Source organism: Stegostoma tigrinum, chromosome 17 (assembly GCF_030684315.1).
Source record: "Stegostoma tigrinum isolate sSteTig4 chromosome 17, sSteTig4.hap1, whole genome shotgun sequence".
In the NCBI taxonomy this organism is placed as follows: Eukaryota; Metazoa; Chordata; class Chondrichthyes; order Orectolobiformes; family Stegostomatidae; genus Stegostoma; species Stegostoma tigrinum.
The window spans coordinates 55,201,133-55,216,176 of record NC_081370.1 but is presented as its reverse complement, the minus strand read 5'-3'; the positions used below and the strand labels follow the sequence as shown (position 1 = coordinate 55,216,176).

The 15,044-nt window shown below is 41.7% G+C and overlaps 1 protein-coding gene across 4 annotated transcripts in view; it reads left to right on the top strand.

The window, feature by feature from the left end:
* The window catches only part of ano3 (anoctamin 3), a 511,995-nt gene that overhangs the window by 338,269 nt on the left and 158,682 nt on the right, over positions 1-15,044 (top strand). For all 4 annotated transcript variants that reach the window (XM_059652166.1, XM_059652167.1, XM_059652165.1 and 1 more), the window contains 2 exons: positions 7,611-7,732; positions 13,213-13,347. In XM_059652166.1, coding sequence (XP_059508149.1) covers positions 7,611-7,732; positions 13,213-13,347 — 257 coding nt within the window. The remainder of the gene's footprint in view (positions 1-7,610; positions 7,733-13,212; positions 13,348-15,044) is intronic.

The following is a 15,044-nucleotide window of genomic DNA, read 5'->3' as shown; positions in this document are numbered from 1 at the left end:
ATTAATGAGGAAATTATTGTGGTTAATGGGCCAATACCCATTATGTCTTTAGTAGTTGCTATCAGATCAATGCTAGATTTAAAGCTGGCCTTGTTGGCGGCCCTGAGCTGCATTGCTGTTAATTTTGGTTGCTCATCCTGACTCTGCTCGAAACCTTGCTATATTTTTATTGATTCCTTCATTGGATGCAGCCATCATTGGTAAGGCCAGCATTTGGCACCCGACCCAAAATGCCCTTGAGCTAAATGGTGAACCAGACCATTTACCAAGAATTGACAATAGTCATCACGGCCATGTTACTGAGATTATCTTTCAGATTCTGTTTTATTTTGATTGGATTTAAACTCCGTCAGCTACTGTGGCCCCGTATCTGTGCCTCTGGGTTGCTGATCCAGTGATATTACCACTATGTCACCATCTCGGCACATAGCTTTTCAACAGCCCTGATCCTTTGCCCTAAATGAATAAAAATTGCAATTCAAAACTACTTTCAAGCCTGAATGAAATTACCACAAAAGAAGAATGGAAGGTGTGCAGGAAAGAATGAGAGATAATCATTGCTTACCGTTAATAGCACTGCACTTTAATACCCAAAACCAAGCACTAACTTTAAGGGAGGGGAGAGTCTTGGAGGTATACAGCGCCATTCTATTCTACATAACAGAGGGACTTTGCAGAAAAGTCAGTTGATTTCCTTTTCCGAAAGTTAGATTGTTTGCCGCTGAGTGGAGCTGCAAGTTCCTTTACATTTAAAATGCTAAAGCTATCAATGGTTGAGCGTGAAGTATTGTTCAGCAAGTGGCAGAATAACTGTTCGGTGGCATGGCAACTCACATGACATGATCAAATCACATACTTAGGAACATTGGACTCAGCAATACAGCTAGACCATTCAGTCCCTTTATCCTATTCTGCCAATTATAAGATCATGGCTGATCACATGCAACTCTACTTTCCTGTCTGTCTCCTGATAGCCCAGGTTCATTTTGACAGGGAGTTACACAGTCCATTGATCCTGTGTGAAAAAGAGAGAAAGATAGATTGACCTCATTGTTGACTTAAAGGGGAGACCTCTTAATGTTCAACTGAGACCCAATGCCCTAGTTTCCCTCCATCCACATTGAAGGAGAGTGTGACAGACAAGAAATACAAACGTATACATTTTAAAATCCAATGAAGAGTTAACAGCTCAAAAGGATGAGGCAACAGCCTGAAATCCATCACATTAACATGTACAATCATAAGATCATGAGAAATAGGAACAGGAGTAGGTCATTTGACCCTTTAAACCTGCTAAACTATTCATAGTGTTATAAAGCAGGGAAATAGACCCTTTGGTCCAACCAGTCCATGCCCACTATAATCCCAAACTGAACCAGTCACACCTGCCTGTTCCTGGCCCATATCCCTCCAAACATTTCCTATTCATGCACTTATCTCAGCGTCTTTTAAACATTGTGACTGTGCCCGCACTCACCACTTCCTCAAAAAGTTCATTCCACGCACAAAATGCTCGCTGTATAAAAACCTGCCTCTCATGTCTTTTCAAATCTCTCACCTTTCACCATAAAGATGTGCCCCCAGTCTTGAAATCCCCCATCCTAGGGACATGGCTGATGTGGCCTTCCTCACATCCAGTTTCCTGCCCTTTCTCCATAAACCTTTGACTCCTCAACTGATCAAGAATTTCTCTGTCAGTCTGAAATATATATATCGACGCTGCTCCCACAGTCCTCTGTGCAAGGAGTTTCAATGACTCTCAATCCTTTGAGGGAAGGAAATCCCCTTAACTCAGTCAAAGCAAAATACTGCCGATAGAGAAAATCAGAAACAAAATGAGAAAATGATAGAGATACTGTGCAGGTCAGGCGGCATCAGTGGAGATAAGAACACAGTTAATGTTTTGAGTTCTGTAAGACTCTCTTGGAACTCAGTAAATTCAGTTTGAGTGGATGCCTGATAGCCCTCAGTTTGGGCTTGACAGACTAGGAGCTAGCTGATCAGAGTCCATGCACAGTGCACATGTAAATAGAGGGTGACTTGCTGACAGGAAACTGGCCTTCATGGAGTTATTTCAAAAATCCAATGCACAGGCAAGGAGCAGGTAATCTGAGTTAAGTTTCAGTTCTGCAATTTCTAATTAAAATGTGAAAAGGAGTGAAATTAAAAAGTGAAGGAGTCACGTCCTTAAAACAAGAATGATTCAGATTCATGTGTGAGCGGAAATGTCTCCTATGTATTTGAAAAATATCTGGTGACCTGTGTGCAGGCATTAGCGAGTTGAATTGCATGCTGATAAGTTTAATCAAAATGCAGAAGGTATCTTGCAGAGAGGCATATTCTGTGATTATGTTTGTGTAATGTAATTTTCTGCAATTGGTGTTTGCGTAAACTTCAGTAATTCCCTAGCTTTCTATCTATTATTCAGTAGCTAGCTGCACTTGAAATGAGTTCCCAATATCATATGAAAGCCATTTCTACCTTTGATCTAAATTTGCCCACAACAGCAATTTATTTGACACCGTGGAGTTTTGTGACAATTTCAACCTGAAAACATACACAAGGACTGGCCCTATTTAAGTCCTGCTGTGGATTTGAGTAATGTTTTCATGTGTCCCCTTCAAAACAATGTTGCTACAGAGGGACTTTTCTGAAATTGAGTAGTTTTAGTTGTCATTCATCTGCCCTAAATGGTCTGTCAGACTAGATTGCAGTATAAATTAGCAAAGTGCCATGAAAGGGAAGGAGAGAGTAAATGTGATATATTTTTAAAAATTTTGTGAATGTGATTCTTGATTCTTGTTAACTAGAATCTCTGATGTACGTATGAATCTTCACATACTTGACCAGTACCCTTTGGCTGAGAATGCATATATTATAACTGATAAGACTTTGTTTAGCGAGTAGCTTAAACACTTCAGTCTGTACTTTCTTATGTTACACATCTAACTGTACTCACTGAGAGTTAGTCTGCTGGCCTGTAGCAGACAAACTTTTGAAAGACTTGTTTTCAACTTGTTTTATTTTCTAGGAGAATTATATTCTGCAGAAGCTTCCATACAGATCTCTTGTTAGGTGCTGCTGGTTTCATTGCACTTCAACTCCACTGCTTGCTTCAATGCCAGTATCTGTGATTTCAGAACTAACCTTCGTTCAAACAGTAATGCAAAATGACAATACTGGAAATCAGAACTACAAACGGAAATAGTCAGCAGGTCAGGCAGCATCTGTGGAGAGACAACCAGAGGGTATTTACTAGATCACAAGGAAGTGATGGCCTGGTGGTTTTATTGCTGGATTGTTAATCCTGCGACCCAGCTAATGTTTTGGGGATCTGAGTTTGAATCCTGCCATGGCAGATAGTGAACAGAGATAATGGGAAAACTGCAGATGCTGGAGAATCCGAAATCACAAAGTGCGAAGCTGGATGAACACAGCAGGCCAAGCAGCATCTTAGGAGCACAAAAACTGACGTTTCGGGCCTAGACCCCTCGTCAGAAAAATTTTTCATCCAGCTCCATACTTTGTTATCACGGCATATAGTGAAATTTGAATTCAATAAAAAAAAAAAAATTGTTGATTATCTGGAAGAATCCATCACTAATGCCTTTGAGGGAAGGAAACTGCCATCCTTACCTGGTCTGGCATTCATGTGACTCCAGACCTACAGCAATGTGGTTGACTCCGAACTGCCCTCTGGGCAATTAGCAACAGACAATATGCATGCCAAACCAGTGATGACTCATCCTGTGAATGAAGGGTTTTTAAAAAAAATTATGGGGTGTAGAAATTGCTTGCCCAGCCAGCATTTATTGCCCATCCCTAATTGGCCAGAGGGCAGTTAGAATCAACCACATTAGCGTGAGTCTGAAGCCACATGTAGGCTATACCAGTTGAGGATCGTAGATTACCTTCCTTAAAGGACATTTGTGGACCAGTTGATGACAATCAACATTGGTTCCGTAGAGTGTAATGAGTTACTTGACTGTTGGAGCTATCAAGTTGTATTTTTATTATTTCAGATTTTTGTTGAATTAAAATCCCACTTTCTGCCAAGGCGGGATTCTAACCTAAATCCTCAGAGTATTAACTCGGGCTCTGGATTGCCAACCCAGTGACATTAACACAAAGCCACGATCTCCCTTAGCTAGCAGACTGAATTTGGCTGGTTTGCAGCAAGTTCTGTCATCCAGGTCAAATGTGGGAAGTGGCAAAGCTTGGAGATATAGATTATTGACTGTGGCCCAATGAACAGGCACCACTGGGACTGCTTTCTAACTAAGAAAGGCATGCCACCTCCAAGGCTGATAGTGCAGGCAAAGGACCAGCAGCACAATGACTTCAGTGCCACCAGGGGACAGCACCACCAATGTGAATGTAAATCCATGGCACTGCTCCCTTGATGAATACCCAGCTGTGTTGGAGGTTTGGGGGTGGTCGTAGCAGGAGTCTCTGACCTAGACAGGCCCGATTGCTGGTGGGGGTTAGGGATTGGTGGATTTATGAAATATTGACATTGTTGTTACTAAGTGGATGCTTGTGGCACTCATGGTGGTTTCTCTGTTGACCATGGGATGTCCATAATGGAAGATCTCCTCCCTGAAACACACTGGAAGATCATCAGGCCCTCCTGATGTGGAAACTTCATTTGGCTCAATTGTTCTTCAGATTGGAGAGTTTGTCAGCTCAGTTGGTTAGGTGGCTGGTTTTCAATACTAGTGCAAACAGTATGGGTTGAGTCCCTGCACTAGCTTAGGTTACTAAGAAGAACTGTCCTTCTCACAGCCTCCCTGTGCCTGAGGTGCAATGACCCTTGGGATTAACCACTACCAGTCATTTCTGTCTCATGAGAAAGCAATCCTACTGTCTAGTTGGACTGTGGTAACTTTCTATCCACTGCTATCTTTCCGACTGGCAATTCACGTCTAGCCTTACTTTGTCTCATTGCTTTAATTACTGAGTTCCTTGTAAAAGGAACGAGAAGAAGAGGACAGATTTTAGGAAGCAAGGGTGCTGAGAGAAAAGAATAGCAGAGCAAATAGTCAGTGCCTGACATGAACTACCTGGAAATATGGTGGAGACAGGTTCAACTGAGGTATTCAAGAGAGCATTATTTAAATAGAAATGGCGTACAAGGGTATAGGGAGAATTCAGGAAATTCACACAGTTAATGATGCTTGTTTCAAGAGACTGTGCAGATGTGATGAGCTGAATTGTTTCAGTGCAGAAGGAAACCATTCTATGATTCTGTGATCAGAGGTAATGTGAACTGCAGATGCTGGAGAATCCAAGACTCCTGAGATGCTGCTTGGCCTGCTGTGTTCATCCAGCTTCACACTGTGTTATCTATGATTCTGTGAGCTTTTTAAAGAGCTGGACATGCAGTTGAACCAAGGACCAGGTGAAACAATATGTCAGCAGCTGTGTGGAATCCAGTGGCAACATACACGCTGCATATGCAGTTTTCTGGAATGACAAATTGTAGACTGAGCCATGAAATAAATCTGTGAGAGATTTCCAAAACTCTCTAAATCAATGAAACATATTCTGTATTGCTTACCAAATGCTAGAGATACATTACACTGACAACCTCTCCCATTGTTTTGTTTCTTACCTCATTCCCAAAGAGGTCAGAGAACTCTGACATTCTCACCTCATCGAATTCTGGGTATCAGTGTTCCATTTTTGCTATATTGCCTTTAATCTCAGGTACTAACACTTAAGGAAATCTTTCTTTTCAAGTTTCACATAACGTTAAGGGTGTTTTTTTCCTCCCCTTTTATTTCTGTATAAGCTTCAGTGCTTTTTTTAAAAATCTACCCTCAATCTGTCAAAACCTGTGGATCAGAGCATTCTTCCTTCTACCTGACTGGTGTCAGTCATGCCCCATTGTGTCTCCATTTTTCTCCCAGTTTATCAGTTATGCTCAGGAACTTAGATTTGACAATGTTGGCAATGTTACAATTTGGTTATGTTCGGGAAGGTTATGGCCTTGTGGTACTATTGCTGGACTGTTAATCCAGAGACCCAGACAATGTTCTGGGGAGAGATAATGGGAACTGCAAATGCTGGAGAATTCCAAGATAATAAAATGTGAGGCTGGATGAACACAGCAGGCCAAGCAGCATCTCAGGAGCACAAAAGCTGATGTTTCGGGCCTAGACCCTTCATCAGAGAGGGGGATGGGGAGAGGGAACTGGAATAAATAGGGAGAGAGGGGGAGGTGGACCGAAGATGGAGAGTAAAGAAGATAGGTGGAGAGAGTATAGGTGGGGAGGTAGGGAGGGGATAGGTCAGTCCAGGGAAGATGGACAGGTCAAGGAGGTGGGATGAGGTTAGTAGGTAGATGGGGGTGCGGCTTGGGGTGGGAGGAAGGGATGGGTGAGAGGAAGAACCGGTTAGGGAGGCAGGACTGGTTTTGGGATGCAGTGGGTGGGGGGGAAGAGCTGGGCTGGTTGTGTGGTGCAGTGGGAGGAGGGGACGAACTGGGCTGGCTTAGGGATGCAGTAGGAGAAGGGGAGATTTTGAAACTGGTGAAGTCCACATTGATACCATATGGCTGCAGGGTTCCCACGCGGAATATGAGTTGCTGTTCCTGCAACCTTCGGGTGGCATCATTGTGGCACTGCAGGAGGCCCATGATGGACATGTCATCTAGAGAATGGGAGGGGGAGTGGAAATGGTTTGCGACTGGGAGGTGCAGTTGTTTGTTGCGAACTGAGCGGAGGTGTTCTGCAAAGCGGTCCCCAAGTCCCCAATGTTCTGGGGACCTGGGTTTGAATCCCACCACGGCAGATGATGGAATTTGAATTCAATACATATCTGGAATTAAGAATCTAATGATGACCATAAATCTATTGTCGATTGTCAGGAAAACCCAATCTGGTCTTCAGGGAAGGAAACTGTCTTCCTTACCTGATCTGGCCGACGTGTGACTCCAGACCCACAGCAATGTGATTGACTTACAACTGCCCTTTGGGCAATTAGGGATGGGCAATAAATGCTGCTTAGCCAGCGATGCCTTTGTCTTGTGAATGAATAATGAATAGAGAAGCTAATTTACCTTGGATCATTTCAAGTATTATGCCTCAAATGTACACAAGAGCTATCCCCGTTTCTTGCGTCATATCTATTCAAAGATGAGTTGTGATGTACTTTATCCATATTTCCAGGAAACTGTCCTATGTTTAATTTTGCAATATTAACAAATAATCAGTGGTGAAACAGAATGTAAATATTGCTCAGAAGAAATACATTTTGCTGCAGCTTTTCATCATGCACTCATCAGGATACATGCAAGAATGCCAAATGTCAAACAATCATACCAATTGATACCATAGGAGAAGTAGGTGCTGACTGGTTGGCACGTTGGTTGTGGCATTGCCATGGAGAAAGTAACTGTACAGTTCCTAGTCTCCCAGTAGAAAATTTGTACAATTGTTGTTTGGAATTTGGCATTTTTGCATTTTGTCCTGAGGAGTGTAAAATGAAAAGATTTTCCAGCATCTGCCTCTTTTTCTGTCTCTATTCTGCAAAGCCTAATATGTATTTGCATGAGAACCTTTTACAGATTTGGTTGTATAACTTTAAATAATTATTTCTCTATACAGGGAAGCTATAAGAGCAACCATCCAATCAAAACACATGGTGCACTTAATCACAGGCACTTACTGTATGAGCGTTGGGCTCGATGGGGAATGTGGTACAAGTACCAGCCATTAGACCTTATCAGGTAGGAAGATTATCCTCATGTATGTTGTCACTTGGTTGTTCAGATTTAACGTTGAAGGTCCCAACCAGGTCCAAAAAATTCATATTAAGTGTCATGATATTTACATTAATCACAGTATTTGCATACCTTAATTTCATGGTGCCATGTCTGAGGCCTAATATGTTTTGAATTTTTAATTTGCTAAAGAGATTATCAGAAATGCAGATTGCTTCAAATTTACTGGAATTTGCAGTACTGCTGAAATAGGAATGTCTGCGCAGTAAAAATCTGAGTACAATGTTTCATTGGAAAATAGTAATCTTTAAAAAGTAAGTATATAAATAAGGCTGCTAAGCACATCTAACATAAAACCTATGCTACCAGGAGAAAATGCAGAGTGCCCAATTAAAAAATGTATTGAATTATCTATTTTTGATTCCTTGTCCATTAGAATATTTGGCCCAGAAATTGCTTTCGTCCTGTTTTCAGATTGGTACAGAGATGTTCCCTGTACTCAGTGGAAGAAGATGGAAGATCATGAGAAAATAGTTATTCTGACTCAAATAAATCATTGCTATGAAGGCTGCTAGTGACTGTCTCCTCACCACAACCAGCTTCACTGTCCAGGGAATTGAATTTCAGGAGATCAAACAAACAATGGACCTCATAATTCCGGAGTGAGAGCCTGAGAGGGGTTGATCGTGCATGGTGGTAAACATCAGGAGCACATTGTTACACCCAAGTGGAGAGGGGTGAACTAACTCCCTACTTTGTAAACACCAACCCCACTGCAATCAGCCACAACAGATATTTTGACCCCTTTTTTTAAACGCACCTCATTAGAAATGAAGCTCAGGAGAAAATGAAGGAGCAAGTTACCAAGGTTTTCACCATGAAAAGAAAAAGGAATTTTATAATTTTCTAAGCCTGCGAAGAAAAACAATAAAATCATGACATCAAACACCTAATGGGGAGAGTGTCCAATGCAATTAGTACAAAGGTTGCACAGTTTTAAAAACCCTTTTGGTTCTTGAGTTGTTGGATTCTTAACTTGACACCACTTAAGATTAACTTGAATCTACAGAATGACTCCTCTTCTGAAAATGTTCTGGCTCTGAAGAACAGTCATGTCAGACTGGAAAAATTAGCTCTGTTCCTCCACACCAATGTTGCCTGACCTGTTAGGTTTCTCCAACCGGCCCTGCATTCTTTTTCAGCATTGGCAGTATTTTGCTTTTAAGTGAAGCTGTTTTCAATTGTCATAAACTCCAATATACTTTAGTTATATCCTTTGGTGAAGGAAATCTGCTGTTCTCACTTGGCCTGCTCTACAGGTGACTTAAGGTCTAGGATGATAAGGTTGGCTCAACGGCCTCTGAAATGACCTCAGAGGCCACACAGTTCAAGGACAATTAAGGACTGCAGGCAACAATAAGCCTTGTGAATGATGCTAGCCCATGAATGAATGCATCAAAATAAAGCTTGTCTTTACTAATTTTACCAAATTGGTGGTAATTTTACCAAAATGGTACCTTTTTCCACAAAATTGTCCATTTAATTTCCCTATTCAAATGAATACTTCAGTGGTACAAAAGTAAAACAAATAATGACACAAATCCCTTTCAGATCAAAACAGGAAGCAAAGCTATATTTACAGAACATTAATATATTGTTCCTGTGGATGGTATTGGCATGCCTCAGCTTGTTTTAAACATGTTAAATTACAGAGTGCATTACTCAACTGTTCAAGTCTGAATGATGCTAATGTTCAAGATTACATATCACTATGAATTTCAGAGCTAGATTTAGATAAATAGATAGATTTAGGTTTTATTGTCGCGTGTACTCAAGCACAGAGTATAAGAGTACAGTGAAAAGTGTACACCGTCACCCCACAAAGTACTCACGTACAAAATCTTTGTTACAGAAGTATAAAAATAAAGAAATAAGTTTTAAAAGTTTGGCGCTATGGTCTAAAAGTAGAAAAATAAGGAAATAGAGTTAAAATGTCAAACATTACAGTCCTTTCATAAGCTGGGAGCCTGCAGACACTCTAAGACGCCCTCCCCAAAAGGCCTCACTCTCCCCTGCCCTGGCTATTCTTTCCCACACTGGGCGAAGACCAGCCTATGTTCACCAGCCACGCTTGCTGCCAACCGATGCTGCTCCCAATCTCCATCGGGGCACGCCAGGCCTTACTGCCGCTCGCCACTAACCACTGTTGCCGCCATCCTTCCTCAATGATTGCAACCACCTCATCGCTGACCTCCATTAGGGCAGAACCTCGGAAGGCTACAGTTACGAATGTTTTGAAAATGTGATCGGCATTTGTGAAATATCTGACTGAAGTTAAATCATCTGATTGAGTGAGAAATTTGTTGCAGCTAAAGTTGCTGGAATTGCAAGCTGACAATGTGAGCTCGGAGCATCTGACTTGATATTGACACCAGGAAATAGCAGAACCAACAACCCACCCTTTTAACCAACAGCATTTGAGGACTGAGAAAGATATAAAATGTATGAGGAAGTGGTAGAGGCTGGTACAATGACAATATTTAAAAGGCAACTGAATGGGTAAATGAACAGGAAGGTTTGGAGGGATATGGGCCAAATGGTGGCAAATGGGACCAGATTAATTTCGGATATCAGATCAACATGAACAAGTTGGACTGAAGGGGTCTGTTTCTGTGCTGTGCAGCTCTAGGAATAGAAGCAAAGAAAAGAAGCTGAAAAGAAGATTAATTTAAAGGAAAAGCAGATAATTGCTACTGTGAAGAGAACCTTACTCAAGTACTAAGTTGATAATTTGGTTTGCTTTATTACTGATACCTGGAACAGAGAATCCTTTCACCAGGCTTCTTCAGTAAACCTAATTTCTTGGGAATGAATGTGTGCATTAAACAAGTGGCAAACTTGTATCAACTAAGCCAAGATTGCTTTGATTTCAGATCCACAGTACTTTGGCTTATTTGAGCACATAAACGATAAGTTCAGCATAATAATCAGTGTATATAAAGTGAGATAGTGAAGTATGTTTATATATTCAGTTAAAATGCAGCCTTGAGTAATAAAAGCCATTAGGGAGGGAGCTCCAGGAATTTGGATCCAGGAGCAATGAAGGAATGGTGATAGATTTTCAATTCCGGAAATTTGCAGGTGGTGATGTTCCCATATATTTGCTGCCCATGTCCTTCTGCATGGTAATGGCTGTAGCTTTGAAGATGCTATCCAAGGAGCCTTGGTGGATATCTGCAGTGCATCTTGCAGATGGTACGTACCATTGTTAGTGAGCATCAGTGGTGGATTGACTGAGTACTTGTGGATGTGATGGCAGTCATGTGGGCTGTATTGTGTTGGATGCAGTGAAGCCTTTTGATTGTTGTTGGAGCTGCACTCATCCAGGCAAGTGAAGGGAATTTTATCTGTGCCTTCTAGATAGTGAATAGACCTTGAGGAATCATGAGGTGAATTTCTTGGTTCAAGCTCATAGCTTCTGAATTGCTCTTGTAGCCACAGTACTGATGACTAGCCCAGTTCAGTCTCTGATTAATTGTGATACCGTTGAATGTAAAGGGGCCGTGGTTAGATTGCCTCTTGCTGGAAATGGCCGTTGCCTGGCACTTGGGTTGGCGTGAACATTACTTGCCAGTTGTCAGCCCAAGTCCGGATATTATCCAGGGCTTGCTGCATTGGGTAGGAACTGCTTCAGTTTCAGAGGAGTTGCAAATGGTGCTGAACATTGTGAAATTATTAGCAAACATCCCTACCTCTGACTTTATGATGGAGGGAAGGTTGTTGATCAATTGCTGAAAATGGTTTAGCCAAGGACAGTACCCTGAGGAGCTCCTGTAGAGAATTCCTGGAGGAATCACTTTCACCTCACCTCTGGAGTTCATCTCTTTTATTCATGCTTGCACCAAGGCTGTAATGAGGTCAGGATCTGAGTGGCCCTGGTGGAACCCAAACTGGACGTCACTGAGCAGGTTATCATTGAGCAAATGCTGCTTGATAGCACAGTTGGTGATGCCTTCCATCACTTTACTGATTGCAAGTAAGAGGTTGGGCATTAATCGGCCAATTGGATTTGATCAGCATCATGTACACAAGATATGGCTGGGTGATTTTCTAAATTAGATACCAAATAGGATCAGAATTAGGCCAATTGATCCCTTGAACTTGCTTTGCCATTCAATGAGATAATGGCTCCTCTGTTTGTATTTTAAATTCTACAGTCCAATCTGTCTGATTACCTTTGATTCCTTTGTAAAACAACAATCTATCTACATTGGCTTATAAGAGAAAAAGTGATAACTCTTCAACTATTATCAAGTAGATGTCAGTATGGTAGTTCTACAAAAGTAGCTTAGCTGTTTGTTTCCACTGCAAATGCCACCACAGTGATATTGCTAATCAACCTGTTCAGAGATGTTATTACATACCTTTTGTGGATGGGACTTGAACCCAGGCCTCCTCTGACCTAGAAGTAGGGACACTGTCACAGGAGCCCCTGGTGACTTCCATGTACTGAACATTCTGTAATTCCCCTCACTAAGTACATGGATTCCTGAAGCAAATAAGAGACATAAATAAGTCAGTAATTTTTGGAGATTCATCATTTGCAGGAGCTCTTTTAGCATCCTAAATTTACTGGCAAATGTGCCCATTATTGTTATTATTGCTCCAGTCAGCGTGGGCTAGCTGAGTTGGCTGGACATCTGGTTTGTGACTCAGTGTAATGCCAACGACGCGTGTTATAAAGTCATAAAGCCATACAGCATGGAAGCAAACCATTCGGCACAGCTAGCCCGTGCGGAACATGTTCCCAAACTAAACAGGTCCCTCTTGCCTGCTACTGATATACTTGCCTTATCTTTCTATTCCTAGTCTCATGGAAAACCAGCTGAGGTTCCCATGAAGGTCTTTCCTTCTCAACGTTTCCCTTCATGCGGTGGCCCTCAGGTTAAACTCCCTGCCGGTCATCTCTCTCCCATCTAATGAGACAGCAGCTCTCTGTAAATATCCCAACTTCTACTAAGCTCTGGTCCAATGTATATTTGCAGCTCATCAACTTCTGAAAAATAACAATGAGGAGCGAGGCAAGCAATACAAATTGAGCTCTCTGATGAAGGGTCTAGGCCCGAAACGTCAGCTTTTGTGCTCCTGAGATGCTGCTTGGCCTGCTGTGTTCATCCAGCCTCACATTTTATTATCTTGGAATTCTCCACCATCTGCAGTTCCCATTATCTCTCACAAATTGAGCAGATGGGAGGTGTTGTTATCTTAGATTGGAATTTGTGAAAGTTGTCCACGCTTGTATTTGTAGACAATGAAATCAAACTTCCAGAGTGCCTCTTGGGCACTTTTTAAGGTGTGCAATTCTTCTAGCTCAGTTACATATTAATGTCCGCTTGCTAGTAGCATTTAGCAATAAATCCTGTTCCAGGAGACACAGCTCTGCACAATGTTGTGCCATGCTAATAATTTTATCTCATTCATTGCAGACGATACTTTGGTGAGAAGATTGGCTTATATTTTGCATGGTTGGGATGGTATACTGGAATGCTTATTCCTGCTGCCCTGGTCGGCTTGTTGGTATTTCTTTATGGATTATTTACAGCTGAGTCCAGCCAAGTCAGGTAGGAAACTTCTGCAATTCTTAAATAAGTAACAAATCAGCAGACTACTTTCTTACTGCTTTATTAACAACTGAACTCTAAACAGCTGTCAGCGTTTCTGAGCATGGCATTTAGGAAACAGGGTGCTTCCAGGATATTGTTTAGGTCTATCCTTTTGCCAAGAATCGATCCTGATTATGGTAATCTCTCCTGGTATCTGAAATGCCCTGGGGAATGTTGGGGTTGTTTCTTACATGAATTTGCCTATTGCATGCCAGGAGAACTTAATGCGTTACTGTTGTAAAATGAATGTGCATTTGTTAAAACTAGCAGCCAGGACCACTCATAAATACTAGATAGTATCTTGTCGCATAAGATGATTCTGTCTATTTTAATTAGGTCAGTCTTGAACTAGCTTCAATTAAGTATCTGATCCATTATCCCCTCTAGTAGACTCCCCATTACCTGGATCCCAAGCACCTGGAATTCCACTTTTAAATCCCAGACACCATTTGCAATTTTGAATATTTGGGATTCAGGTTATGGTAGCTTTACTGTGCCATTTATTTCACCATCTCTCGGATCTTTGACCTGCAGAAACTCCATTTAAATCCACTTGCATTATTTGTTACAATTACCTACCCTATTGGCGTGTTCTACAAATTTATTGCCCCTTTGAAAAACTCTCATTAGGTACAGAAGCAGGCCATTTAGCCCATCGAGCCTGCCCATGATCATGGCTGGTCAACACTGCAATGCCTTTTTACCCACCCTATCCTCTTAACTGTGTACACTACTGGCAAACATAAATCTGTCAATTTCTACCTTTAACATTCTCAAACAATGAGATTCAACAGCCCCCTGAGTAGAGAACTCCCAAGTTTCGCAACCTTCTGAGAGAAGCATTCCTCTCAATGCCCCTCCTCTTTGTCATCACATAATGTTAAGTTGTATTCTTGAGCACAGTCTCCAGCACATGAGGTGTCTATATTTAAAACAGACAGTCACTTGTGTCTGCAAATGACTACGCGTCTAATACTAGGGGGCATGCATTTAAGGTGAAAGGAGATGTGAGGGTCAAGATTTTTGCACAGAAAGCGTTAGGATTCTGGAACGAGCTGCCAGGGAGATGGTGGAGTCAGATACAATAGGGATGTGTAAGGGAATTTTAGATAAGTCCGTGAGTATGAAAGGAATGGAGGGACTAAGGGCTGGCAAAATGGATTAGTTTAATTTGGCATCACTTTCAGCATAACATTGTGAGCTGAAGGGCCCATTCCTTTGCTGTACAGTTCTATGTTCTATTTTCTCTTTACTTTCATGCCACTTCCAAAGTTGCCTGTCATAGTTTCGCTGTCCATTCATTTTGTGGAAAAGGATTTTAAGATCAGTACCAATGGTTGATGTGTCACTTCAAGTGAGACATATCTTATGACAGATTGTTTGAAAGAGTCAAGGAGTCAAACAGCATGGAAATAGACCCTTTGCTCCAAGTAATCCCGCTGATAGTAATCCCAAACTGAACTTGTCCCACCTGTCTGTATTTGGCCTATATCCTTGTAAACCTCTCCTTTTCAGGTACTTATCCAAATGTGTTTGACACATTATAACTGTACCTGTACCTAAGTGGGAGTGAAGATGAGGAGTTGAGGGAGTGGGGATGAGGGTTGGGAGTGAGGGCAAGGGGGAAGTGAGGGCAAGGGATACTGAAGGTAAGT